The following is a 26,293-nucleotide window of genomic DNA, read 5'->3' as shown; positions in this document are numbered from 1 at the left end:
CTAGTTCATCTCACATGTCAATGACATCTCACATAAGCCAAAATCTCACATAAGCCAAAATCGTAAGCACACGTAGTCCATATCTCAAGAAAAGTTAGTCCAAATCGGTGGTGCTGGGCTCCGGGGAGTTCAAGGGAAATTGCAAGTGAAAATCGGGCATAGCAAGGATCTCACCGTGTGTACACACCCTTAGAGAGATTATTTCAGAATTTGACTCAAAGGTGGAATTGTATGTGTGAAAACGCAATGCAGATTGGTTTTACGAAGTAAGTCTCCACAAGAGGTGACGTTACAGTAACCATTTCTGCACAGGGGAAGCCACCATTTTTTGGGATGAGCATCCCCCAGTACCGTACTAGTTCCCAATGAGTTGATTGGTTGCATCAGCAAGCCTTATCCATACTCAAAATGGCTGCCTAGCATTTTGTTGCCAACAAGTACATTCAAATAAAGAGATAATGACATTTTGTAAAAGACATTGCTAGTGTTATTATTACTAAATGGGAAGACTACTTATACTAGCAAGTAAAATGGCTGCCACATGAAGTAAAATGGTGGTGTTTTTTCCTTATTTTGGATGCAATATGCCTGAATTGACCCGTGACACCATTCAGGGGCATCAATCTACAACAAGGGACACCTTTTATTGACCTGTCTCCATCCATTTGCTGCCCAGCTATCATTTTATTAGTCAGCCGTCCTTGGCTGGAAGGCTGTAGCCCCTTTCACCCGTAAAATGGCACTGCTTGTCAAACACATGGATGGAAGTGTCTTTTCAATGATATCTTTTATGGGAAGTCTAAACGTATTTACTAAGGGATAGTCCGACAAAAAGCAGAAGGTCTCTTATCTTCTAGTTAAGGCTAATAGCTATATGTGCACTATGTGCTGTGGGTGTATTACACTGTGCTGCATTATTTCTTCTCTGCATTACAGAAAACGCTGTTTTGTGTCATTATTGGAGTGCGTCACTTGCTGCAGCTTACTGCACATTGGGCTTCCACTCCCGTCTTCCTCAGCGTTCTCAACAACTTAACTTTATTGGTTAAGTTTTTAAGTACATTTTTATTTAGATTTATACAGTAGTACAATTGGAGAGTGGTAATATTTACATTATATGGAGCTCAGTCAGAGGTGAACGGTAGGGCGCCATTTATGCATGTGGAATTTTTTTTGTTAACTAGGCATGTACCAGAACCACAGTGCGCAGTCAAGAGATGGTGCTGCTGCTTCAGTCGTCATGCCCTGGATACCGCAGCCCATGTGACAGGTTGCTGGCATTTGGGGACGAGGCAGGTTGTGTGCTTGAAAATGGAGGCTTGTTGGCCCTATTTGAGGGGTGCCAAGGTCAACGTCTGCGTCGTCTGACACAGAGTTACTGACCTCGGAAGCAGAGATGAGGCGGCCATTTTGAGTAACCTTAGGCTCACCCCAATGGTCACTATGGTGTCCTGATGCAGCATTCAGATCTGAGATGCCAGAGGTGGGTGTCTTATGACTTCAGACGCCTCCTGCGACATTGGCATATTTTTGCATCGCTTTTGTGTCTGGAAAAAAAAAAAAAAGCAGCTGCCCTGCCTGTAGCGTCCATCTCTGATTCCGGCCTTATGTGGTCTTCATGCTAATTAACGGAGACTGTTATAATTTGCCTACCTGCTGCACACAGTGAGGGAGAGCTGAGGGTTTTCGCTTACAAAATGGCCGCTTTCTGCCACTGTGGTGATACTTGTTTCTAAGACCTCCTCATGATTTCTGTTGTAGCCAATAATCCGATGCTAGCCGGTGACAGGCACCCTTAACCTTTTACCTATACACAGTGGAGTCAGCCATTTTGTGGGTTACAACAATACTCGGACCTAATAATATCATCGAGGCACAAAATGCCTCATGCCTCGTTTGTCAGTAGCTCTTAGTGAATCGATAGTCTTCAACATTCTCAACCCAGAGAATTTCTGCCCACACTGCGTACATGGTGCAGGAGCTGTCTGACTCTCTGGGGGGATTCGCCTCATAGCTAAGTGTTTCTCTCTGTGTTGCAGTGGGGAGACCGGGCTGCATCTTGCAGCATCTCTACGTCAGCGTACAATCTGCCATTACATAGTGGAGGCGGGAGCGTCGCTCATGAAGACAGACTTGCAGGTAATGGATGAGGCGAGTGGGGTTAGTGGCTGAGACACACAGGTGGGGCCGCACTGCAGGAATTTGGGGGAGGAGAAGGTAGAGGCACAGACCCCCCTAGCTGCGAAGGGGTCACCGCTTTTTCCAGTGATCTTTTCTTGTGCCATAATGTTTCCTGATGATGTTGTATGCATATGCACCTTCTACAGCGCCTGCTGTTTTATAGCCATGCTCCCACATTTACATATGTCATTCAGCCGTTCCTCCAATAGCCTCTGGCGCATTTTCCGTATTCGATAGCGGCTGATGTACGGAGAGGTCAGGTGGAGCCTTTTTACGTATAGCTAATAATAAAAACCATTCTGGATACTGTGAACTTAAAGGGCAAGTGCATGGGCCCAGCTATGAAGCATTAATACCCATTAGTTAAAGTGAGTTCTGCTGTACCCCTGCCTTGCCTGTAACCTCCGGCCCCCCCACCCCTGTATTGCCCAGAGCACTGACAGCTGCTGATGCAGAGGTGATTGGTAGGAATGCCAGGGGTGTGAGGCAGACAGAGGAAGGGGGGTTAGAGAGCGGGAAGTGTTGGGAGAGAAGACAGAAGCTGAGGAATTCCAGACAGCTGCAGGCAGTAACCCCCCCCCCCCTTGTTGCCCCCTCCCCTGCAGCTGCAGGTTTTAATGTGCATTCCATACACAGACTGGTACTGAGACAATGGGAGAGGGAGCGCAACGTACTGCATTCTCTGCAGGCCATTAGTCTCCGATCCCTTGGCACTATTTTGCCAGTAATTGATCAGATTGTCCTGATATATTACTGAAAGTGAGGTTTAGAACTCTGCTGAGTATATACACTGCATGTCCTGTATTTATTTTGCAATCCCCTGTCTCATATAATATTTTTTTTATAGAGACCTGCTTCTCAGTACTAATGTCTTACAGCACACATCTAACACTGCACCTCAGTAGCAGTCTCTGATGGACACTTCTCTGACACACAGGAAGTCACTGCTAATCCTGTAACCATTCACATCTGACCCTGCACCTTAGTACCGGCCCCCAGTGCACACGTCTGACCCTGCACCTCAGTACCGGCTCCCAGTACACACGTCTGTCCCTGCACCTCAGTACCGGCTCCCAGTGCACACGTCTGACCCTGCACCTCAGTACCGGCTCCCAGTGCACACGTCTGTCCCTGCACCTCAGTACCGGCTCCCAGTGCACACGTCTGTCCCTGCACCTCAGTACCGGCCCCCAGTGCACACGTCTGTCCCTGCACCTCAGTACCGGCTCCCAGTGCACACGTCTGTCCCTGCACCTCAGTACCGGCTCCCAGTGCACACGTCTGTCCCTGCACCTCAGTACCGGCCCCCAGTGCACACGTCTGTCCCTGCACCTCAGTACCAGCCCCCAGTGCACACGTCTGTCCCTGCACCTCAGTACCAGCCCCCAGTGCACACGTCTGTCCCTGCACCTCAGTACCAGCCCCCAGTGCACACGTCTGTCCCTGCACCTTAGTACCGGCCCCCAGTGCGCACGTCTGACCCTGCACCTCAGTACCGGCCCCCAGTGCGCACGTCTGACCCTGCACCTCAGTACCAGCCCCCAGTGCACACGTCTGACCCTGCACCTCAGTACCGGCTCCCCGTGCACACGTCTGACCCTGCACCTCAGTACCAGCCCCCAGTGCACACGTCTGTCCCTGCACCTCAGTACCAGCCCCCAGTGCACACGTCTGTCCCTGCACCTCAGTACCGGCTCCCAGTGCACACGTCTGTCCCTGCACCTCAGTACCGGCCCCCAGTGCTCACGTCTGACCCTGCAACTTAGTACCAGCCCCCAGTGCACACGTCTGACCCTGCACCTCAGTACCAGCCCCCAGTGCACACGTCTGACCCTGCACCTCAGTACCAGCCCCCAGTGCACACGTCTGACTCTGCACCTCAGTACCAGCCCCCAGTGCACACGTCTGACCCTGCACCTCAGTACCAGTGCACACGTCTGACCCTGCACCTTAGTACCGGCCCCCAATGCGCACGTCTGACCCTGCACCTCAGTACCGGCCCCCAGTGCACATGTCTGACCCTGCTTCTCAGTTCCCGGCCCCCAGTGCACACGTCTGTCCCTGCATCTCAGTTCCCGGCCCCCAGTGCACACGTCTGTCCCTGCATCTCAGTTCCCGGCCCCCAGTGCACATGTCTGACCCTGCACCTCTATACCAGTGCCCAGTGCACACATATGACTATACAGTATTTTGTAGGTTTTTCAGTCTTTACCCTTTGGCTAACATCCTTGATACAGCACCTAAATCCTTCCCCAAGCCCTCGTGTTTTCCCGGTAAAGAGATGACTCATTTTCTTGGAGTAGCGATAACTATAAGATGAGTGTATAAAGAGCAGTATGCCAGAATCAGTAGGGAGTGGAGCAGTACCTCTTGGCAGTGCACAGTTATTGGAAGTGCTTGTTGTGATACTAAACAGTGCTTCTTGCTGCGTGTAATGCAGACCTTATTCTCACCTTTGCAACGCTCTAAAGTAGCAGTTCACAAACTTGGTCCTCAAAACACTCTTAACAGTCCAGTTTTAAGGCTATCCATACTTGAACTGAGGGAGCTTAATCAATACCTCAGTCAAGTTTATTTAACTGTGTCCAAACATGGATATCCGCAAAACCTGGACTGTTAGCCTTGAAAACGAGTTTGGGACCCACTGCTTTAAAGTATATCCGGTTATTCTTGCATACATAAAGTTTTTCCTGTCTCCCTGTATTTTGGGCTAAACCTTACTCGTCTATTACCTGTAGAGGGGATATCCCAGAATGTTTTCAGTCCGACACTGCATTGTCTGGTTGGCTGAATGCAAACTATACATCTTGAAAAGTATTAAGAGCTGGTTTTATTAATATGGTTGCTGTTGATTTAACTATTGCTGCGTACAGGCTGGATCTCCAAAGACTGGGCTGCAGGATGTGGCAATCCTCTTCTGATGCCATCTCCATGTCTTTCAGGGCGACACCCCAAAAAATTGCGCTGAGAAGGCAAAGGACCCAGAGCTGGCCGCATACCTGGAGAACAGGCAGCACTACCAAATGATTCAGAGGGAGGATCAGGAAACGGCGGTGTAACTAGCGGCAGACCCTGAAAGAGGCTTATTTCTTCCTACAGAAAATCCTAAACTTCCTTGTCCTCTCACTATGGGAGAAGACTGCACCTTGTCCCACCTCCTCCAAGAAGCCTTACTCCTTGACGTCCCATTGGTTTTTACCAGGCTCCTGCTAGTAGAACCACTAGCTTAGTTATAAACATATACTCTGGAGAAACATTACGTAGAGCGGCGTCTCCTCGCTAAATGCCTCTCCTAAACACTGCGAAGGAGTGCAAGCTCTGGACTATACCGACTCCATAACGTGCTTCATTAATTCCAACTCTTATTGATATACTAACGCATTTCACCCCTTAGCGACCTACTCACTGTGCTTAAACCCAGTGTATCTGTATTTTTCTACTCGCGTATAATGTCCTCCAGTTTATGCCAAAGTCATAGGACTCGCCCTGTGCTTCGGTTTTCCCCTCAGATCCTGTGTAGGACATACGGCTGTTCCTGCTCTTGGACATTTGGTCTCTGAAATTGGGGCTAGTTTACATGTGTTTTTTGGGGATTTTTTTTTTTATGTTCACCTCTCAAGTGTTGGTCGTGTCACATTTTGTTTGTGTAAAGGAATAGCTGTTTTGTTTTTTAATCCTCATTAGGTTGTGTGCTGTGTAGATGAGGGCACATGTTGAAGTGTGTATATATACATATGTACATGACGTATTTAGAACAGAGAGAGACCTGCCTTTCACACAGATCCTATCTTATTTATCATAGTATGGCTAGACCTGTGAATTGGTCAGCGTAGGGTTAGTAATTACCTCAGAAGAGGTGTTTTTGTATATAAATTGTGTGACTAGCTAATGCATTTTTTTTGCCCATGGTATTATTCAAGTGTTAAACCATGTTTACACTGGATCATTATATCATCTTCGTGTAGCCGTATCTGCCAGTTTAGAAAGGTTTCCTATTGACCTTTGTTCATCCATTTTGACAATGTCGGCCATCTTGTAGCCGTGAATACTCCATTCTGGTTGAGTGTCTGCTGCTTTTAAAGTGGTCCTATTCCATAACCCGGAAGAGACTGAACATTTTGTGGCTGATCTAATGTACAGCCTACCAGTAACCAGAAATAAAAGACTGAATTCATATGACTATTGGCCCAACCCACAAAATGGCTGCCTCTATTATGTGTAGGTGAAGGGACAACGTTAAGATTGGCATTTTTGTGCAGTCGTTCCTCTTTATCCTGCTATTTTCGTTGAGACGGCATGTTCAAAATGGCTTTAGTTTTATTTTAATTTATTGCCTATTTTTCTTATAGATATTTTTCATTTGTCCTTTATTTTTTTGGATCAAGATTAACGAAGCCTCTGACAAAGGAATAACACTTATTAGTGCAGAATCCTGGTCAGTCTTAATTGTCTTTTTAAATTAAACACAGTTGCTCTGACAATCAAGGATTCATTTCACAGGGGGAAGCAAGTGGCCTTTCTGTGTACAAGCTGTACCGAATGTGGTGAATTTGCTTTTACACTCCCTCCTCTGTCCTCGTTGCTGGTGTAAGTGAAGGGTGAACCATTGCCAATGGTCGCAGTCAGGCAGTGACATCGAAACAATACATTTGCAGAGTGCAGAATAAAGTCCTTTGATACCTGAATGTCTGTCTTATGAGCAGTAAAAAAAACAGGCATTGCCCGTGGTGATTCCATCAAGCTGGGTCATACACTACCGACCCCATTGTGTGTTTGACACTTTGTCACACCCACCTCTCTTGCTTTGAGCAATTGACGATCCATATGGTGGTTTGCATGTGTTTTTGTGGTTTGTGTTGAGATGACACTACACCCCTTTTGTTAAACAACACACAGTTGGCGCAATCAGTTTATCCTTCAGAAACGCCTTCTATTCAAGTGATTGAATGAACAGTGTTAAAGTGACGTGCATGTTGTACCTTATCACCCTGATGTATCATTGTATGTACTTTGTTATCTCATAGCAAAACAGTTGGCGTTGCATTGTATTTTGTCACTGGTTTATGCCGGTCAGGGGAATAATGGAAATTTACAGGGCCAAAAACAAACGTGTAAATCCATCAATATTACTGTGTATCGATTTGGTTTCAGTCGGATGATAATTTTCGGCTAAGAATGATATCCTAATTCCAACAAAAAAAAAATTATTTTATTTTTTTGTTACTTTTTAAAGTCATTCTTTTCTCTTTGAAAGATTTCAGTGTCACTTTTTATACATATCGCATGGCAGTGTGAACTGGGTATTTGCGTCACCAATGTCACAGTATTAATGTCTTGTGGTCGCCTACGGACAATTGCAGCAGCCATTTTGGTGGGATATACCAGTATTCACGTGAATGCAGACGACGAGGTCACTAGGATGCGGTGATGTCATCGAGGCACAAACCTGGCTTAGGATGCGGTGACGTCATCGAAGCACAAAATGGCTGAACCCATGCGCGTTAGAAGTCTGCCTAGCACTCAGGAACAAGGGACGTCACCAATACCTGTTAAAATAAATTGCGTTCATATGATTATTGGTTGGGCCCACAAAATGGCTGCCTCTGCTTTAGTAGACAGCAGGTACTCTGTAATAAGATAAACAAAAGGGGAAACAGCGCTAGAATCAAATTCCTAAACACATTTAATATATCGGTGTTAAAAGACAATTTTAAAATTCAATTGAACTAACAAATCACACATGAAAATAAAATGTCCATTGACCATGGGGATAATAGAATTGGCTAGTTTCTGCCACTACTTTGCAACACCTTATGACCGAGTTACTGATAGATTTGCCAGATTCACATATGAGGACTTTAGTATAATGAAGTGCCCATTGTTACCAGCCTTGTGTTCCTATGTTAGGATCCGTAGTAATGGTGTCTGAATGCCACTAGACTCCACGCAATAGTAGTTGGTATACTGGTCCACAGAGGGCTTGGAAAGCTTGTAAATGGAGCTGGATTGATGAATTACCGGAAAAGTCCTCTAAGATCTTGTAAGGGCAGCAGTAAACGCCAGGTCTTTCTTGGTGTGGTGATGTATGTAGCAGTAGGTTTCTGCTGACGCGTTTCGCTACCTAGAGTGTGATTTGTTAGTTCAATTGAATTTTAAAATGGTCTTTTAACACCGATATATTAAATGTGTTTAGGAATTTGATTCTAGCGCTGTTTCCCCTTTTTTTTACCCTATGTATATGTAAGGAGACTGACTATCTCCTCCATACAGCAGCTAGAAAAACATCCCATTCTAGCGCCCGACTATATACCTTGGTATATTCTCTTTGCACTCTGTAATAAGATACCAGGCCATTGGCAGGCTCTAACCACACAGTGACGCCTTCCACTCATGTATTGTGATGTTTTTACCTTACTGTTACAGCATTTATCTTTCATTTCTCAGGGTGCTAGATCGGGGGGTTCCAAAATCGCTACCCTGGCCCTTCCCACTTCTTGTCCTCACCCCCTACGTGTGCAATACTGGGTTTCTGTATCAGAACATGTGTGACCTTTGTTTATAAAGCAGTTGTGTTAGGGATAGTGTCACTTTGTAACCTTTATGTAACACGCTGTGTCTGCCCCAGCACACTGTCCAGGGGATTTGGCTAAACACTTGTCACATCTAGGTATTGTGTTCTTACCATTAAAATATTGTCATTTTACTATGGTTATGTTTATTCCTGTTTTGATTGGTTTTTTATGTTTTAGTTTTTTTTACCTACTGCTGCGATTGCCTATCATTTAACTGTATTATACCACGGCGCTAAGAATAATTCACCAAATAAAACATCACCATGTATTTAAGCTTAAACCCCACTTCTCCGTCCCCCCCAACTTGGATAGTGAATGAAATCCATTTGTTGTATATTATGCTGCTGTGGACGAAAAAAACATTAGCACTGTGTAAACTCACATTAGCATAAAATAGTAAATCCGGCTTCATGGAAACACAGCCACTTTGTGTCACACTTAAGGTGCCCATACACTAGTGCGATTTTGCCCGATTTCATCAGATTCCGACATTTCGGGCCGATTAAATCAGAAGAAAACTGGCAAATTGCATGTGCTTTACCTCCGATCCGATCTGTGGTCCCATGACCATCGGGTCAGAGCCCCTAGATCGGAAGTACTGCACTATAGATATATCGGATCCCGCAGGCATGGCTGGGATCGCATACAATACATTGTATGCAAAACGACCGCATACGATGTATCGTATGCGATCCTGCTGCCAGGCGGTTCAAGGGAAATCTCTTGGAGAAGTCGCATAAGTGTATGGCCACCTTTAGAATTCTGCCCAGTAGTCCATTTAGCATTAAAAGCAAAATTGCAATGGATTTTACATGTTTAGTCATGATAGAATCTATATAATAATTGTAGAAATTCTGTCCACGCTGTGGAAGTCTGGGCACACCCCAACGGCTCCCACCGACCACCAGGGTAAGTACTGGAGTGTGAGGGGTTGGGGCAGAACGCAGCCCCGATGGGGAGGGGTGGCTGAGACGGAGCCACATCTGGGGAGGTGGGTTGGAACGTAGCCACAATGCACGTAATTATATGTGATGTCAGACAGCATGGTTCATCTCTGGTATAGTGACTTTCTTGCTATAGTACGCGCCATTTAAAACTCGCCCGACCACTGTAAAACGTACAGACCTAGATATTTAAAGAACATTGAATATTTCAAAATTAAGAATAGCCTCAAAGCTGGCGTTTTATTGCCATTCCTACAAACGATGAATCACAGGAACATTGTAATTATTGTGTTTGGCCCATTGCTTTTGGAGGGATCCCCCAGAAACGGCTATTTTGGGGCCGTTACTCGCAAAACAGGATTGAAAAAAGTGTTTTCTCATACGTCCTAGAGGATGTTGGGGTCCACTTTAGTTCCATGGGGTATAGACGGTTCCGCAGGAGCCATGGGCACTTTAAGACTTTTTCAGAGTGGGAACTGGCTCCTCCCTCTATGCCCCTCCTCCAGACCTGGGCAGCATGAAACCTACTCTGACTAGCAAAAGGTAGCATATGATGCTGTGGCACAGTCCTACACCCCCGCCAGTATAAATAATTTGTGATGTTTCTGAGGGGAAAAGCGCCATTACAGGGGGCGGAGCTTCCTCAGGCAGCCAGAACACTGCTCAGAGCCATTTTCTCCAAGCTGCTGCAGGGGAAGAAACGCTGATCCTCCTCTCCACTGCTGAATAAAGTATCAGGGTGTAAAAAAAAGTGGGGGGAAGAGTGTAAATTTGGCGCTCAAACATATTATTTGGCATTATAAAGCGCAAAAGGTCTCTGTGGACAATTTCCATGTCACAGGGATTTTTTTCATTGGCACTGGGTGTGAGCTGGCAATTCCATTTCTGTGTCCTTCTGACAGATTTTACTGTGGGTCTGTCCCCTATAAGCCCCGGAGTGTCTGTGGTGTGATTGTGCACGTGTGTGACATGTCTGAGGCTGGGAGCTCTTCCCCTGAGGGAGCCATTTTAGGCACACAGAGTTGTAATATGGTGGCGCTGCCGGCACACCATGAGCCTGAATGGGTGAAAGAATTACGTGATAGTGTGAATCATATCAGTAAGAGATTGGATAAATCTGAATCTCATGCTGAAACCTGGAGAAAATCTGTGGAAAATTTTATTTTTCATAGTTCTGCTCTTTCATCCACAGGGGACCCCTCTGGTTCACAAGAGGTCATTTGCACAAGTAGTACAAACTCATACCGACACGGACTCTGATTCCTTTGTCGACACTAGTGATTCCAGGGGAATAGATCCAAAATTAGCAAAAAACATTCAATACATGATTATTGCTATAAAGGAGGTGTTAGAAGTTTCGGAGCCCCCTCCTTTACCACAGGAGAAGGCTTACTTTAATAAAGAAAAGAAAATTAATGTAACTTTCCCTCCATCTCATGAGCTAAACAGTCTCTTTGAGGAAGTCTGGACTAATTCTGAAAAGAAATTTCAGATTCCAAAGCGAATTCAGGCGGCTTACCTTTTCCCTGCAGAAGACAGGAAAAGGTGGGAGTCACCCCCCATTCTAGACAGTGCCCTGTCACGGTTAACAAAAAAGGTGATTCTTCCGGCGACGGGAACGGCTTCACTAAAGGAGCCGGCAGACCGCAAGTTAGAGACTACGTTGAAATCTATCTATGTGGCCAATAGGACACTACTCAGGCCTACCATTGCCTGTGCGTGGGTGAGTAGTGCTATAGAAAAATGGTCAGAAAACTTGTCATCAGACATTGACACGATAGATAAAGACGAGATACTCCTAACGCTAGGTCATATCAAAGACGCTGCTGCGTACATGCTTGGAGCTATGAAAGATATTGGTCTCTTGGGTTCAAGAGCCGCTACCATGGCGATCTCAGCACGTAGGGCGCTGTGGATTCGCCAATGGAATGCTGATGCAGATTCCAAAAGGAATATGGAGGCTCTCCCGTATAAGGGTGAGGCCTTGTTTGGAGTGGGGTTGGATGCCTTAGTTTCTGCGGCTACCGCAGGTAAGTCGACATTTTTGCCTAATGCTCCTGCGCCGGCGAAAAAGACACATCACTCCCAAATGCAGTCCTTTCGGCCCAATAAATAAAAAAAGGGTAAAGGTTCCCCTTTCTTTGCGGGTAAAGGAAGGGGAAAAGATAAAAAGTCCACAGCGTCTCCAGGATCACAGGTGCAGAAATCAACCTCTGCTTCTGCCAAATCTTCAGCATGACGCTGGGGCTCCCTTGCGGGAGTCCGCTCAGGTGGGGGCATGTCTGAAACTCTTCAGTCAGATTTGGGTTCAATCTGGCCTGGACCCGTGGGTCTCACAAATAGTGTCCCACGGTTACAAGCTGGAGTTTCAAGACATTCCCCCATGCCGATTTTTCAAATCGGCCTTACCAGTTTCTATCCCAGACAGGGAAGTGGTTTCAGCAGCAATACAAAAATTGTGTCAGGATGAAGTGATTGTCCTGGTCCCCTTGTCGCAACAGGTAGAAGGGTTTTATTCAAGCCTTTTCGTAGTTCTGAAGCCAGACGGCTCGGTCAGACCAATTCTTAATTTGAAAACACTGAATATTTACCTGCAAACGTTCAAATTCAAGATGGAATCGAGGGCAGTGATTTCCAGTCTGGAGGAAAGGGACTTCATGGTGTCAGTGGACATAAAAGATGCCTACTTACATGTTCCTATTTATCCTCCGCATCAGGCTTATCTGAGATTTGCAGTGCAGGATTGTCATTACCAATTTCAGACGTTGCCATTCGGACTCTCCACGGCACCGAGGGTCTTCACCAAGGTGATGGCGGAGATAATAGTCCTCCTTCGACAGCAAGGAGTCAATATAATTCCTTACCTGGACGATCTTCTGATAAAAGCGAGGTCCAGGGAAAGGTTGGTGCAGAATATTGCACTCTCCCTGACAGTACTTCAACAACACGGTTGGGTCATAAATTTTCCAAGGTCACAGTTGGAACCGATGACAAGATTATCGTTTCTGGGGATGATACTGGACACAGAAGTACAGAGGGTATTTCTTCCAGTAGAAAAGGCTCTGGAAATCCAAAGAATGGTCAAACAAATACTGAAACCAACAAGAGTGTCGATTCATCAATGCATTCGGTTGTCGGGAAAGATGGTAGCGGCCTACCAGGCCATACAGTTTGGCCGATTCCATGCCAGAGTATTCCAGTGGGACCTGTTGGACCATCTACACATGCATCAGAGGATAATCCTGTCTTCCAAAGCCAGAATTTCGCTCCTGTGGTGGCTGCACGGTTCTCATCTCCTGGAAGGACGCAGGTTCGGGATTCAGGACTGGGTCCTGGTAACCACGGATGCAAGTCTCTGAGGTTGGGGAGCAGTCACACAGGGGTAAAGCTTCCAAGGAAGATGGTCAAGTCAAGAAACCTGTCTTAACATAAATGTTCTGGAGTTGAGAGCCATTTACAATGGCCTTCTACAATCGGTGCATCTTCTTCAAGATCAACCCATACAGATCCAGTCAGACAATGTAACAGCAGTAGCGTACATAAACCGTCAGGGCGGAACAAAAAGCAGAGCGGCAATGGCAAAGGTGACAAAGATTCTCCTCTGGGCAGAAAGACATGCAAGAGCTCTGTCGGCAATTTTCATTCCGGGAGTGGACAACTGGGAAGCAGACTTCCTCAGCAGACACGATCTCCATCCAAGAGAATGGGGCCTCCACCAAGAAGTCTTCGCAGAGGTGACCGTTCTTTGGGGAGTTCCTCAAGTAGACATGATGGCATCTCGTCTCAACAAGAAGCTTCAGAGATATTGTTCCAGGTCGAGAGACCCTCAAGTGACCCAGTGGGTGTTTCGGTCGGTGTATGTCTTCCCTCCACTTCCACTGATACCAAAAGTTCTCAAAATCATAAGAACAGGAGTTCGAGCGATCCTCATTGTCCCAGACTGGCCAAGGAGGGCTTGGTACCCAGATCTTCAGGAGTTGCTCATAGAAGATCCTCGGCCTCTTCCTCTTCACGAGAACCTGCTGCAGCAGGGGCCGTTCGTGTATCAAGACTTACCGCGGCTACGTTTGACGGCATGGCTGTTGAGCGCCGGATCCTAGCCCGAAAGGGTATTCCCAAAGAAGTCATCCCCACTCTTATTCAGGCCAGGAAAGGAGTAACGTCTAAACATTACCACCGTATTTGGAGAAAATATGTGTCTTGGTGTGAAACCAAGAAGACTCTTATGGAAGAGTTTCAGTTAGGATGTTTTCTCCATTTTCTTCAGGCGGGTGTGGATGCGGGCCTACAATTGGGTTCAATCAAGGTCCAGATTTCAGCCTTATCCGTTTTCTTTCGGAAACAATTGGCCTCCCTTACAGAAGTTCAGACCTTCGTGAAAGGGGTTCTGCACATCCAGCCTCCATTTGTGCCTCCTGCGGCACCGTGGGATCTTAACGTGGTGTTGCAGTTTCTTCAATCAGATTGGTTTGAACCTCTCCAGGAGGTGGAGTTGAAGTTTCTCACTTGGAAAGTGGTCATGCTGTTGGCCTTGGCATCCGCAAGGAGGGTGTCTGAGTTAGGGGCCTTGTCTCACAAGAGCCCTTACTTGATTTTCTGTGAAGATAGAGCTGAGCTGAGAACTCGTCAGCAATTTCGTCTTTCCATATAAACCAACCTATTGTAGTGCCAGTGACTACTGACACCGTCGCTGGTTCGAAGTCTCTGGATGTGGTCAGAGCTTTGAAAAAATTTTGTCACCAGAACGGCTAGGATACGGAAAACAGAGGCTCTGTTTGTCCTGTATGCTCCCAACAAGATTGGGTGTCCTGCTTCTAAGCAGACGATTGCGCGCTGGATCAGAGGTACGATTCAACACGCTCATTCCACGGCAGGATTGCAGATGCCGAATTCGGTGAATGCCCATTCTACAAGAAAGGTGGGCTCATCCTGGGCGGCTGCCCGGGGGTCTCGGCATTACAACTTTGCCGAGCAGCTACTTGGTCAGGGGCAAACACGTTTGCTAAGTTTTACAAGTTTGACACCTTGGCCGCTGATGACCTAAAGTTTGATCAGTCGGTTCTGCAGGGACATCCGCACTCTCCCGCCCGTACTGGAGCTTTGGTATAACCCCAATACTAAAGTGGACCCCAGCATCCTCTAGGACATATGAGAAAACAGGATTTTTATACCTACCGGTAAATCCTTTTCTCCTAGTCCGTAGAGGATGCTGGGCACCCAGCCCAGTGCATACTTTATCTGCAGTAGTCATTTTGTTATAGTTTACACAGATGTTGTGTTAAAATTGTTTTCAGGACGTTGCTGTGATGTTCATGCTGGTTAGCATGTGTTAGATTGAAGGCCATGTTGTTCGGCATGGTTGAAGTGTGAGCTGGTGTGAATCTTGCCATTAACTTAAGTAAATACTTTTCTCAAATTGTCCGTCTCCCTGGGCACAGTTCCTATACTGAGGTCTGGAGGAGGGGCATAGAGGGAGGAGCCAGTTCACACTCTGAAAAAGTCTTAAAGTGCCCATTGCTCCTGCGGAACTGTCTATACCCCATGGTACTAAAGTGGACCCCAGAATCCTCTATGGACTACGAGAAAAGGATTTACGGGTAGGTATAAAAATCCTGTTTTTAGGGTTTTTTTTTTTTTTTTTTATTAAACCATTTTTATTTTTTTGTATGGTTTTTATTGCATTAATGTTTTAATGTAAAAAAATTTTTAATTTTGTTATTAAAAGTGAAACATTGCGGTCTATTAGAAACCTTGATCAACCATGTTTTAATGTTTTCTAATAGATAGCAATGTTTCACAGTATTACTATAATAAGTAGAGTTCAATGTGTTTTTTTTTTTTCATTAAAACATTAATGCAAAAAAATAAACCCAACTGTTTAAACCAAAAAAAAAAAGTTTTTGTTTTTACCAACCTTGTCGCAAAATAACTCATACCTGTAAATATTCCCCAAACATTCTTCTGAATGAATGTGAGTTCCAGCAGCTAGTGGAAATACTTCCCAGTAGAGTGGACAAACATACTGGAGGTTGCAAGCAGTAAATACGTCGTTTCGCACTTGTGGGCATCCGACAACTGCCAGATAGACTACATGGTGCTCATAGATCCTCCGCCATGAACTTCCTGCAGGATTTTCCAATAGCATACAAAGGGAATTTGGGTAAAATACTTTCTTTTTGGATTCAAAGTATTGCAAGTTACAGATGGAGCCTCGCTCGTGTAGACTTCTCTGCTGCGCCTAGGTGCACCAAGGCTTATTAGCATAAGCCTTTCTCATCTATTATTTATTTTATTATTTATTAACAGTTTCTTATATAGCGCAGCAAATTCCATTGCGCTTTACAATTGGAAATAACAATGATATAACAAAACTGGGTAATAAACAGTAATAGAGGTAGGAAGGCCCTGCTCGCAAGTTTACAATCTATCTATTGTACAATACAGCAGGGGATTAAGGGGGTCAATCTGAGTTGATCGCTCGCTAGCTATTTTTTGCAGCGCTGCGATCAGATAGTCGCCGCCCACAGGGGAGTGTATTTTCGCTTTGCAAGTGTGCGGACGCCTGTGCAGCTGAGCGGTACAAAAAGTTTTGTGCAGTTTCTGCTCTGAGCTTACTCAGCTGCTGCGATCACTTCAACCTGTCCGGGCCCGGAATTGACTTCAGACACCCGCCCTGCAAACGCCTGGACACGCCTGCGTTTTTTTAACCACTCCCAGTTGACACCCATAAACACCTTCTTCCTGTCAATCTTCTTGCGATCGGCTGTGCAAATGGATTCTTCGTTAAATCCATCGCCCAGCAATGATCCACTTTGTACCCGTACAATGCGCCTGCACATTGCGGTGCATGCGCAGTTTTGCAGAGTTTTGACCTGATCGCAGCACTGCAAAAAAAAAAAGCTAGCGTGCGATCAGGTCGGAGTGACCCTCCCAAGTCTTTACAGCAGGGGATTAAGTCCGACTGCCCTGGCTCAATCCTATTAAAGGGATAGATGAGCAGGGCTCCATCTGTATTCCGAGAAGCTTGAAACCCGCACTCTTGGTCCCTTTACTGCTTTAGTTTGGGGGCTTTACCCTTATCTTGGAGGTGCATCTTTGCACAATGTCTGACATACTCATCTGGCACTATCCTTGCCCCGGATCCAGTATAGAGATGTGTCAGGCTTCAATCTCTGACTGTAAACTGTTTTGGCTGAAGACTAGACCTGCATTACCGCGGGGGTGGTCTTCAATGCCGACTGACGGGATCCCGGCGCACAGTATACCGGCGCCGGCATACCGACACTTATTCTCCCTCGTGGGGGTCCACGACCTCCCTGGAGGGAGAATAAAATAGCGTGCACCGTGCCCGTAGCGTTGCGAGCGCAACGAGCCCGCAAGGGGCTCATTTGCGCTCGCCACACTGTCGGTAAGCCGGCGGTCGGGCTCCCGATGCTGGTCGCCGGGAGCCCGACCGCCGGCATATCGTAATAAACCCTTCCCGTGGGGCTCCTGTACATTGTCTTCAATCACGAGTCATCCCTGTCTGACACCATCATACACCACGCTATAGGAACCCTGCACACCTTCATCGTTTTACCTGTAAATGATACCAGTAACAAAACAACAATCCAGAGCACTTTGAAAGTCGATACTTCATTCATTACTGTATCTATAGCGACTTGTCGCAGAGAGCAAAGGACCAAATGTTTCGCTGCCATCTTGTACTTTCATCATCTTCATAATTCGTTTTAGTGGCGACTTGTTGTTATGCAATCCGGAGGTTGCTAGGAATATAGGGGGTAATTCAGACCTGATCACTAGGCTGCGTTTTCTCACAGCCTGCGATCAGGTCCGAACTGCGCACGCATATGCACCGCAATGCGCAGGCGCGAAGGACCACAGCAACGGGGATCGATGTGTAGCGACGTGATGGTGCAAAAAAAGCGATCACACGGTGACTGGCAGGAAGAGGGCATTTGTGGGTGGCAACTGACCGTTTTCAGAGAATGCTTGGAAAAACGCAGGTGTGTCCATGCGTTTGCAGGGAGGGTTCCTGACGTCGGTTCCGGTCCCGGACAGGCTGAAGTGATTGCAGCGGCTGAGTAAGTCCTGGGCTGCGCAGAGACTGCACAAAATCAGTTTGTACAGCTCTGCTACACATGCGATCACACACTTGCACAGCGAAAATACGCTCCATCTGTAGGCGGCGACTATCTGATCGCAGGGCTGCAAAAATCGCTGCCCAGCGATCATGTCTGAATTACCTTTATAGAGCAGAGATTATGCACACATTGCCGCTCATCAGAAAATGTGCGGCGTCCATCCTCTTTCCTTGATGCGGTCATTGCTTACCTCCTCCTGTGTGAGCAGACTCCTAAAGTCTGCCATGATTACACCTCACCCCGTGCATCCATGTCTCTGAATATGCCTCATGGTATGCACCTGGTGACCACGCCTTGAACCTAGTCATTATATAAATTGCAGTTCTTTTTAATTCACGGCTCTGCTACAATTAGATGAAAACATTACAGATGCCTTTATCAGAACCGTATGTGTAGGGATCAGGCTTAGACAGCCCTTGTGATGGAATAGGAAGGGATCCATTGATTCCAAACCATGTGAGTGTTGCACAATCACGGAAATAAGAGGTCATTCTGAGCGCAATTCCGATGTTAGCGGTGGCGACTGCGCATGCAGTTAAATAGTGTGAATCCCAAGGTGTCTGCGCACAGAATCCCAGGAGTGATTGGCCAGCGCGGACTCTGGGAGGTATTGGGTGGTGACTGGGAGCTGGTTATCCAGATGCACAAAGATATTCCGTCTTATACTGTAGGCGTGTCAGAGGAATAGTTTTGGACTTGGATGCTTAATTGCAAATGTTGGAGGCCATAGTAGTATGAAGCTGGTGCAATGACAGTTGCGACTGTAGCCACTTAAAGTGGACTTCCAAGCCCTTCGTAATTCAGGTCAGGGTTGGACTGCCCACAAGGTCGGAACCCCTGATGGGCCCCACTGCCGGAGCACCCACCCCCTCCTCTAGGGATCTAGATGCAGTTTAATTATACATGTTACATTATACAGCTCAGGACTATGGTGTATTTTTTTACACTGCATTGCGGTTAATAATTTGGAATAGGTAAAAGGTCGCACTGACACCCTATAGTCTAATTCTTTGGATTTCTTAAATATTATATATTTGTCCTTTCCCCTTTATTCAATGTAGTAGGTATATACCCATTTAATCTTGGGAGGTGCTCCTGGGAATGGCATAACTGTAGAAAACTAGAAGAAAAAAAGATATTCCCTATTGCGGGCACACACGGACTAATATATCCTCTTATAGTCAGATACCCTAAGGTAAATGGCCAGAAATGTTAAAATATAACTTTTATTGTTGTCATTTAAAACATGCGAAATATAGTGCAAGTGTGATGGTGAAAAAATATATAATAAAGTGAATTTAAACAGCTTAGTCACTGTGTTGTGTTATCAATTCACTGTCTCTTTTATCCTTCAACAATGTTTCACTGTTTGTTGAAATGTCAGCTGCTCGATGTCTTTCACTGATACATTTTTGTTGCAAATGAACTTCTCCTATACATAATTTGACCGTACCACCAGTATCCTTTTTTAATTGTGTGCTTCCAGTGTGCGCATCACTGGCTAATATTGCACACTTATTTGTAGAGGATTAAATGGTGGACCGTAGGGCTAAGTGCTCTAAAAGTATATCATAGTATCCAGTGTCATTTTGGGGAGTATTCTCAATACACTTCTGTTCCTATGTCAATATTATACCACTGTGTAATAGAATATGTCTATTGTTTCCAGGTATATAATCCACATATGATGGGGAACTTCAAAGTTTCCTCACTATGTAACTGATATGTCTGTTCTAAATCATATAATATATCAGTAAACCATAGTACTTTATTCACCAGTCCTGTGCTGCATTTTTATTGGTGGTGTGTCATCACATTGGCTGATTCAACCTGGAGTATTTACACAGTGGAGCAGTCCTCTGTACATAGTGTTGCCGACCCACTGTGGTTAAACCCTACAGTACCCCACAGTATCATGGCTGCCGTCCTGTGTCTTTCAGACAATGCTGCTCACACACGGCGGTATCCACGTGTGTGTCACCTCCCGAGCGGCTCTGGGGGGTGGTATTCATGTGACCGCCGGTCAGCTGACCGACAGTCACATGACCTCCTCCACCAGCCCGACTGGTCACTGTCCCAATGGTCGGCATGCCAACCAACAGGGACTATTTCCACTCGTGGGTGTCCACGACACCCATAGAGTGGGAATAGAACCCGTGGCGAGCCCGCAAGGGGCTTGCTGCACTCGCCCCTCCCCGCCGGGATCCCGGCGTCGGTTTGCTGCCGGGATCCCGGCGTCGGTAAGCTGACCGGCGGTCAGCCGTACTACACCCGCTCTGGGGTAGCCTTACATTGTATCCCCCTAAGCGCCGCTTGTTCTAGCGTGAAGCCGCCAGCCGCGGCTCCCGTCTGGAAGCACACTCGCGTGACTGATCTTAGTATTATTGCCGTCTCCGGCGAAGTGAAAGATCAATGGCGCACGCGGCGGCAGCGGCTGCGACAATAACTGGAGCTATGTAACTTTAAGCACTTTGCTAGACATGCATCACAATTCTACATATATATGAGCAGTGACTAAGCTATTAAAATAGGACACATAGTATCTGCCTCCGATGTCAATAATTTGGTGCATTATTATGCATGCACCAGCAGTATTTACTATATATACTGTATATTTACAAATGGGCTCCGGCCATGCACACTCTAATGGTAAGCCAAGCCTCGGGCTCACGGAGGAGGTCATGTGACTGTCGGTCAGCCGACCGGCGGTCACATGACTACCACCCCTGTGGAAGTATGGGCCCCCATCATTGCATTCCCTGGTGGGTGCATTTCTGAAACTTGGGGGGCTGTAACTGACTTTGCGCTTCAAATAATTCTATTATTTATTTATTACCAGTTATTTATATAGCGCACACATATTCCGCAGCGCTTTACAGAGAATATTTGGCCATTCACATCAGTCCCTGCCCCAGTAGAGCTTACAATCTATGGGGGTAATTCTGAGTTGATCGCAGCAGCAAATTTGTTAGAAGTTGGACAAAACCATGTGCACTGCAGGTGGGGCAGATATAACATGTGCAGAGAGAGTTAGATTTGGGTGGGGTGTGTTCAATCTGAAATCTAAATTGCAGTGTAAAAGTAAAGCAGACAGTATTTACCCTGCACAGAAACAAAATAACCCACCCAAATCTAACTCTCTCTGCACATGTTATATCTGCCTCCCCTGCAGTGCACATGGTTTTGCCCAACTGCTAAAAAAAATTTCCTGCTGCGATCAACTTGGAATTACCCCCTATATTCCCTATCACATGTACACTCACACATAGGCCATGGTAGGAATCATGAGGCACCACATTGCCTGTCAGCAGTTTAATGTCGGGAGGTAGACGTTCTAAGTGAAGCCTGACTATGGATTCAAGACAGACTGGTTGATTGCGCTGTGTGTGCTTTAAAAATAACAAATTAGGGCTTTCATCGTATTTCTGAATCCTTTTTGTAAGTGTTCAGTAAAACATATGGGAGTTTGTTAATCTACTGGGATAGACTGGTGTTTGTATTCCTAACGTAAGGGATTGCTTACTCTGAATTCAGTCCTGTTTGTATATTTTTACAGGTTTTTTTTATGGGCTTTACTTGACAGGCTTGTATATTTTGCCAGTAGTTAGAGACGTTCCTGAGGATGCTACTGGTCACCTACACACTGTTTGTGGGCCAGGAGCTGCCATTACATCTTCAGTTTCCGATACTTTGGCTGCATTAACCTGATGATTACAAATAAAACCAAAACCATCTGAATGCATGTAGACTGTTTCAAATAATGTCATTTTGCCCATGCTGCTCCCTACCTCTGGAACTCTCCCCATCAGACTCTCCACCTCTGTACAAAACTTTAAACAGGCTCTCAAGACCGACGTGTTTATCAAAGCCTTCCAGCTCCCATCCTAACCAACTGCCCCATGCTCCTTCAGTGTCTCACCCCTCTGCAGAGCCGGCCCTAACCAATATGATGCCCTAGGCAAGATTTTGGCTGGTGCCCCCTAGCACCACCGCTGGTTCCTCCTCTGACCTTTCACCTCTTTCCCAGCACCATCACCCCTCATCCATAACAGTCCTTATTTTGGTGTTTGTACCCCCTATATTTTAAATAGGAAAAGTTTGCACATTTGGCGCACAGCCCAAAAAGGGGTGTGTTTTTGCTGGCAAGGGGCATGGCCACACAATAGTAACCCCAATTCCAATTACGCCACACAGTACTGCAACTTTATTCACATTTGATCATGCGATAGTGTCCATAATTCATATTATATCCCACAGTAGTATCACTTTACCTTATAAACGTTACTCCTCACAGTAGAGACCCTTATTCACATTACATCACACTGAATTGCTCCTTATTCACATTACACCACACCCTATTGCTCTTTATTCACATTAGATGACACAGTAGTGCCCTTTCTATATGCAATGCCACATAGTAGAGCAACGTATACACATAATGCCATACAGTAATGTCCCTTACACATATGACACACATTATTAATGTCCTTATAAACATAATGTGCCTTACACATTATGACAACCTTTATTAATGCCCTTTTACACGTAATGTCCCTTACACATATGCTGCACATTATTAATGCCCTTATACACATGACACACACAGTGCCACCTACACATTTGCTGCACATTATTAGTGCCCCTATACATATACACATAATGACACACATACAGTAGTACCCTGTTACACATATGCTGCACATTATTAATGCCCTTATTCACATAATGACACACATAGTGCCCCATACACATTTGCTGCACATTATTAGTGCCCCTATACACATAATGACACACATACAGGAGTACCCTGTTACACATATGCCGCACATTATTAATGCCCTTATACACATAATGACACACATAGTGCCCCTTACACATATGTTGCACGTTATTAATGCATTTTTACATGACACACATAATGCTCCTTACATATTCCGAACACTACTGCACAACCAACCCACTCACATGCACACAGCACTCACACTGCCACTAACAGTGTGACCTCTGCCTCTGCTTGGATACAGATGTGTCCTCATAAATCTTGCCTCAATGCTAACATCGGGGACACATTTTTTTTAATGAAAATGCATCTTATTTGCATTGCTATGTGGCTAGGATGCACAAGCAGCTTCTGCTGATTAAAATTATATGCAGCATGCCTATATATTGTGTGAGACTGTGGCTGTATCTGCATATGAAATGCTACACACAGAATATAGGCATGCCGCATATCATTTTAATCAGCAGAAGCTGCTGATGCCCCTAGGCATATCAAATGCCCTAGGCAATTGCCTAGTTTGCCTATGCCTATGGCCGGCTCTGCCCCTCTGTGTTGCCCAGGGGTGTAGTCAGAACTTTGTGGCCCCATAACATTTTTAAGGGGCCCCTGTCCCAATGCTTCTAGAATGAGACCTTCTCTGCAGCACTTGTTAATGTTATGCTCCATAATAGTGCCCTAGTCTATTTTCTGAGCCATAGTAGTGCTTTAGTTAATGCTATGCCCCATAGTAGTGCCCTAGTTTATTTTATGAACTATCGTAGTTCCCTAGTTCACATTATATCACATTGCAGGGCTTCCCCAGTACATATTATGCCACACAGTGTCCCAGTTCATATTATGCCACACTATAGTGCCTCCACTCCATATTGTGCCACATTACAGTGCCCTAATTCATATTATGTAACATTATAATGCCCTCCAGTTTATTTTATACCACATTACAATGTCCAGGTGCTAGATATATTGTAGGCCCCAAGGCAAAACTTTGTAAGGGACCCTATATCACACATATCTTTGAAAGGAAAGGCAAGCCCCTCTCAGCTCTGGGCCCCATAGCAGCTGCCCTGCCTGTACCTATGGTAGCTACGCCCTTGTATATAACACATGTAACTGTGACAGGGAATGTGGCCCCTCTCCGCTTTGGCCCCATAGCAGCTGCACTCCCTGCACCTATGGTAGCTACGCCCTTGTATGCAACATATGTAACTGTGATAGGGAAGGTGGCCCCTCTCAGCTCTGTGCCCCAAAGCAGCTGCACTCCCTGCACCTATGGTAGCTACACCCTTGTATACAACACATGTAACTGTGACAGGGAAGGTGGCCCCTCTCAGCTCTGGGCCCCATAGCCTGCACCAATGGTAGCTACGCCCTTGTATATAACACATGTAACTGTGACAGGGAAGGTGGCCTTTCTCAGCTCTGGGCCCCATAGCAGCTGCACTGCCTGTACCTATGGTAGCTACGCCCTTGTAAATAACACGTAACTGTGACAAGGAAGGTGGCCTCTCTGAGCTCTGCGCCCTATAGCAGCTGCACTCCCTTCACCAATGGTAGCTACGCCCCTGTATATAATACATGTAACTGTGACAGGGAAGGTGGCCCCTCTCAGCTCTGGGCCCCATAGCAGCTGCACTCCCTGCACCTCTGGTAGCTACGCCCGGTATATAACACATGTAACTGACAGGGAAGGTGGCCCCTCTCAGCTCTGGGCCCCGTAGTAGCTGCATTCCCAGCACCAATAGTAGCTACTCTCTTGGTGTCACCCCTGTCTGTCTGTCTCCCACTCACTTTATAATGTAAGCTCTAACGAGCAGGGCCCTCTTCCCTCTTGTGCTTTTCCTTCCCTCACTTATACCATCATCTTCTCCCCACTGCCTACAACGGCACCTAGCCCTCGGGCTCTACCGCCCTGCGGTTTATCTGAGTATTATGACCGCAGATACAGCAATGTTTACGCACCTTGTCTATGTCCTGCAATGTTCTGTACTAGAAGTAACGTTTTTGTTCATCTTTGTGTGTCCATACTGTTCCTGTTTATGTACGTTGTAAGGTGCAGTGGACCCCTTGTGGCACCACATAAATAAAGGAGGATAATATTAAATTCTAAATATATTTTCTCTGACGTCCTAGTGGATGCTGGGAACTCCGTAAGGACCATGGGGAATAGCGGCTCCGCAGGAGACTGGGCACAAAAGTAAAGCTTTAGGACTACCTGGTGTGCACTGGCTCCTCCCCCCATGACCCTCCTCCAAGCCTCAGTTAGATTTTTGTGCCCGGCCGAGAAGGGTGCACACTAGGGGCTCTCCTGAGCTTCTTAGTGAAAGTTTAGTTTTAGGTTTTTTATTTTCAGTGAGACCTGCTGGCAACAGGCTCACTGCATCGAGGGACTAAGGGGAGAAGAAGCGAACTCACCTGCGTGCAGAGTGGATTGGGCTTCTTAGGCTACTGGACACCATTAGCTCCAGAGGGACCGAACACAGGCCCAGCCTCGGAGCTCGGTCCCAGAGCCGCGCCGCCGGCCCCCTTACAGAGCCAGAAGCAAGGAGAGGTCCGGAAAAATCGGCGGCAGAAGACATCCTGTCTTCACCAAGGTAGCGCACAGCACTGCAGCTGTGCGCCATTGCTCCTCAGCACACTTCACACTTCGGTCACTGAGGGTGCAGGGCGCTAGGGGGGGGCGCCCTGAGCAGCAATAAAAACACCTTGGCTGGCGAAAATACATCACATATAGCCCCCAGGGCTATATGGATGAATTTTAACCCCTGCCAGATTCCACAGAAAAACGGGAGAAAAGGCCGCCGAGAAGGGGGCGGAGCCTATCTCCTCAGCACACTGGCGCCATTTTCTCTCACAGCTCCGTTGGAGGGAAGCTCCCTGGCTCTCCCCTGCAGTTACTACACTACAGAAAGGGGTTAAAAAAGAGAGGGGGGCACTAATTAGGCGCAGTATAACAATACAGCAGCTATAAGGGGAAAAACACTTATATAAGGTTATCCCTGTATATATATATATATATATATATATATAGCGCTCTGGTGTGTGCTGGCATACTCTCCCTCTGTCTCCCCAAAGGGCTAGTGGGGTCCTGTTCTCTATCAGAGCATTCCCTGTGTGTGTGCTGTGTGTCGGTACGTTGTGTCGACATGTATGAGGAGGAAAATGAGGTGGAGGCGGAGCAATTGCCTGTAACAGAGATGTCACCCCCTAGGGAGTCGACACCTGAGTGGATGAGCTTATGGAAGGAATTATGTGACAGTGTCAGCTCTTTACAAAAGATTGATGACATGAGACAGCCGGCGACTCAGCCTGTGCCTGTCCAGGTGTCTCAAAAGCCATCTGGGGCTCTAAAACGCCCGTTACCGCAGATGGCAGATACAGACGCCGACACGGATACTGACTCCAGTGTCGACGATTAAGAGACGAATGTGACTTCCTGTAGGGCCACACGTTACATGATTGAGGCTATGGAAAATGTTTTTACACATTTCTGATAATACCAGTACCACTAAAAAGGGTATTAGGTTGGGTGAGAAAAAACTGCCTGTAGTTTTTCCTGCATCTGAGGAATTAAATGAAGTGTGTGATGATGCGTGGGTTTCCCCCGATAAAAACTGTTAATTCCTAAAAAGTTATTAGCATCATACCCCTTCCCGCCAGAGGATAGGGCACGTT

The 26,293-nt window shown here is 46.3% G+C and overlaps 1 protein-coding gene across 6 annotated transcripts in view; it reads left to right on the top strand.

Moving 5' to 3' along the window:
* Positions 1-7,833, top strand: part of DGKZ (diacylglycerol kinase zeta) — a 268,679-nt gene extending 260,846 nt beyond the window's left edge. For all 6 annotated transcript variants that reach the window (XM_063944285.1, XM_063944286.1, XM_063944284.1 and 3 more), the window contains 2 exons: positions 2,040-2,139; positions 5,124-7,833. In XM_063944285.1, the coding sequence (XP_063800355.1) occupies positions 2,040-2,139; positions 5,124-5,240 (217 nt within the window). In that variant the 3' untranslated portion in view covers positions 5,241-7,833. The remainder of the gene's footprint in view (positions 1-2,039; positions 2,140-5,123) is intronic.
* The last annotated feature ends 18,460 nt before the right edge of the window (positions 7,834-26,293 follow it).

Source organism: Pseudophryne corroboree, chromosome 11 (assembly GCF_028390025.1).
Source record: "Pseudophryne corroboree isolate aPseCor3 chromosome 11, aPseCor3.hap2, whole genome shotgun sequence".
NCBI classification, from domain to species: Eukaryota; Metazoa; Chordata; class Amphibia; order Anura; family Myobatrachidae; genus Pseudophryne; species Pseudophryne corroboree.
The sequence above is the reverse complement of the archived record's forward strand: the minus strand, read 5'-3'. Positions and strand labels throughout refer to the sequence as shown.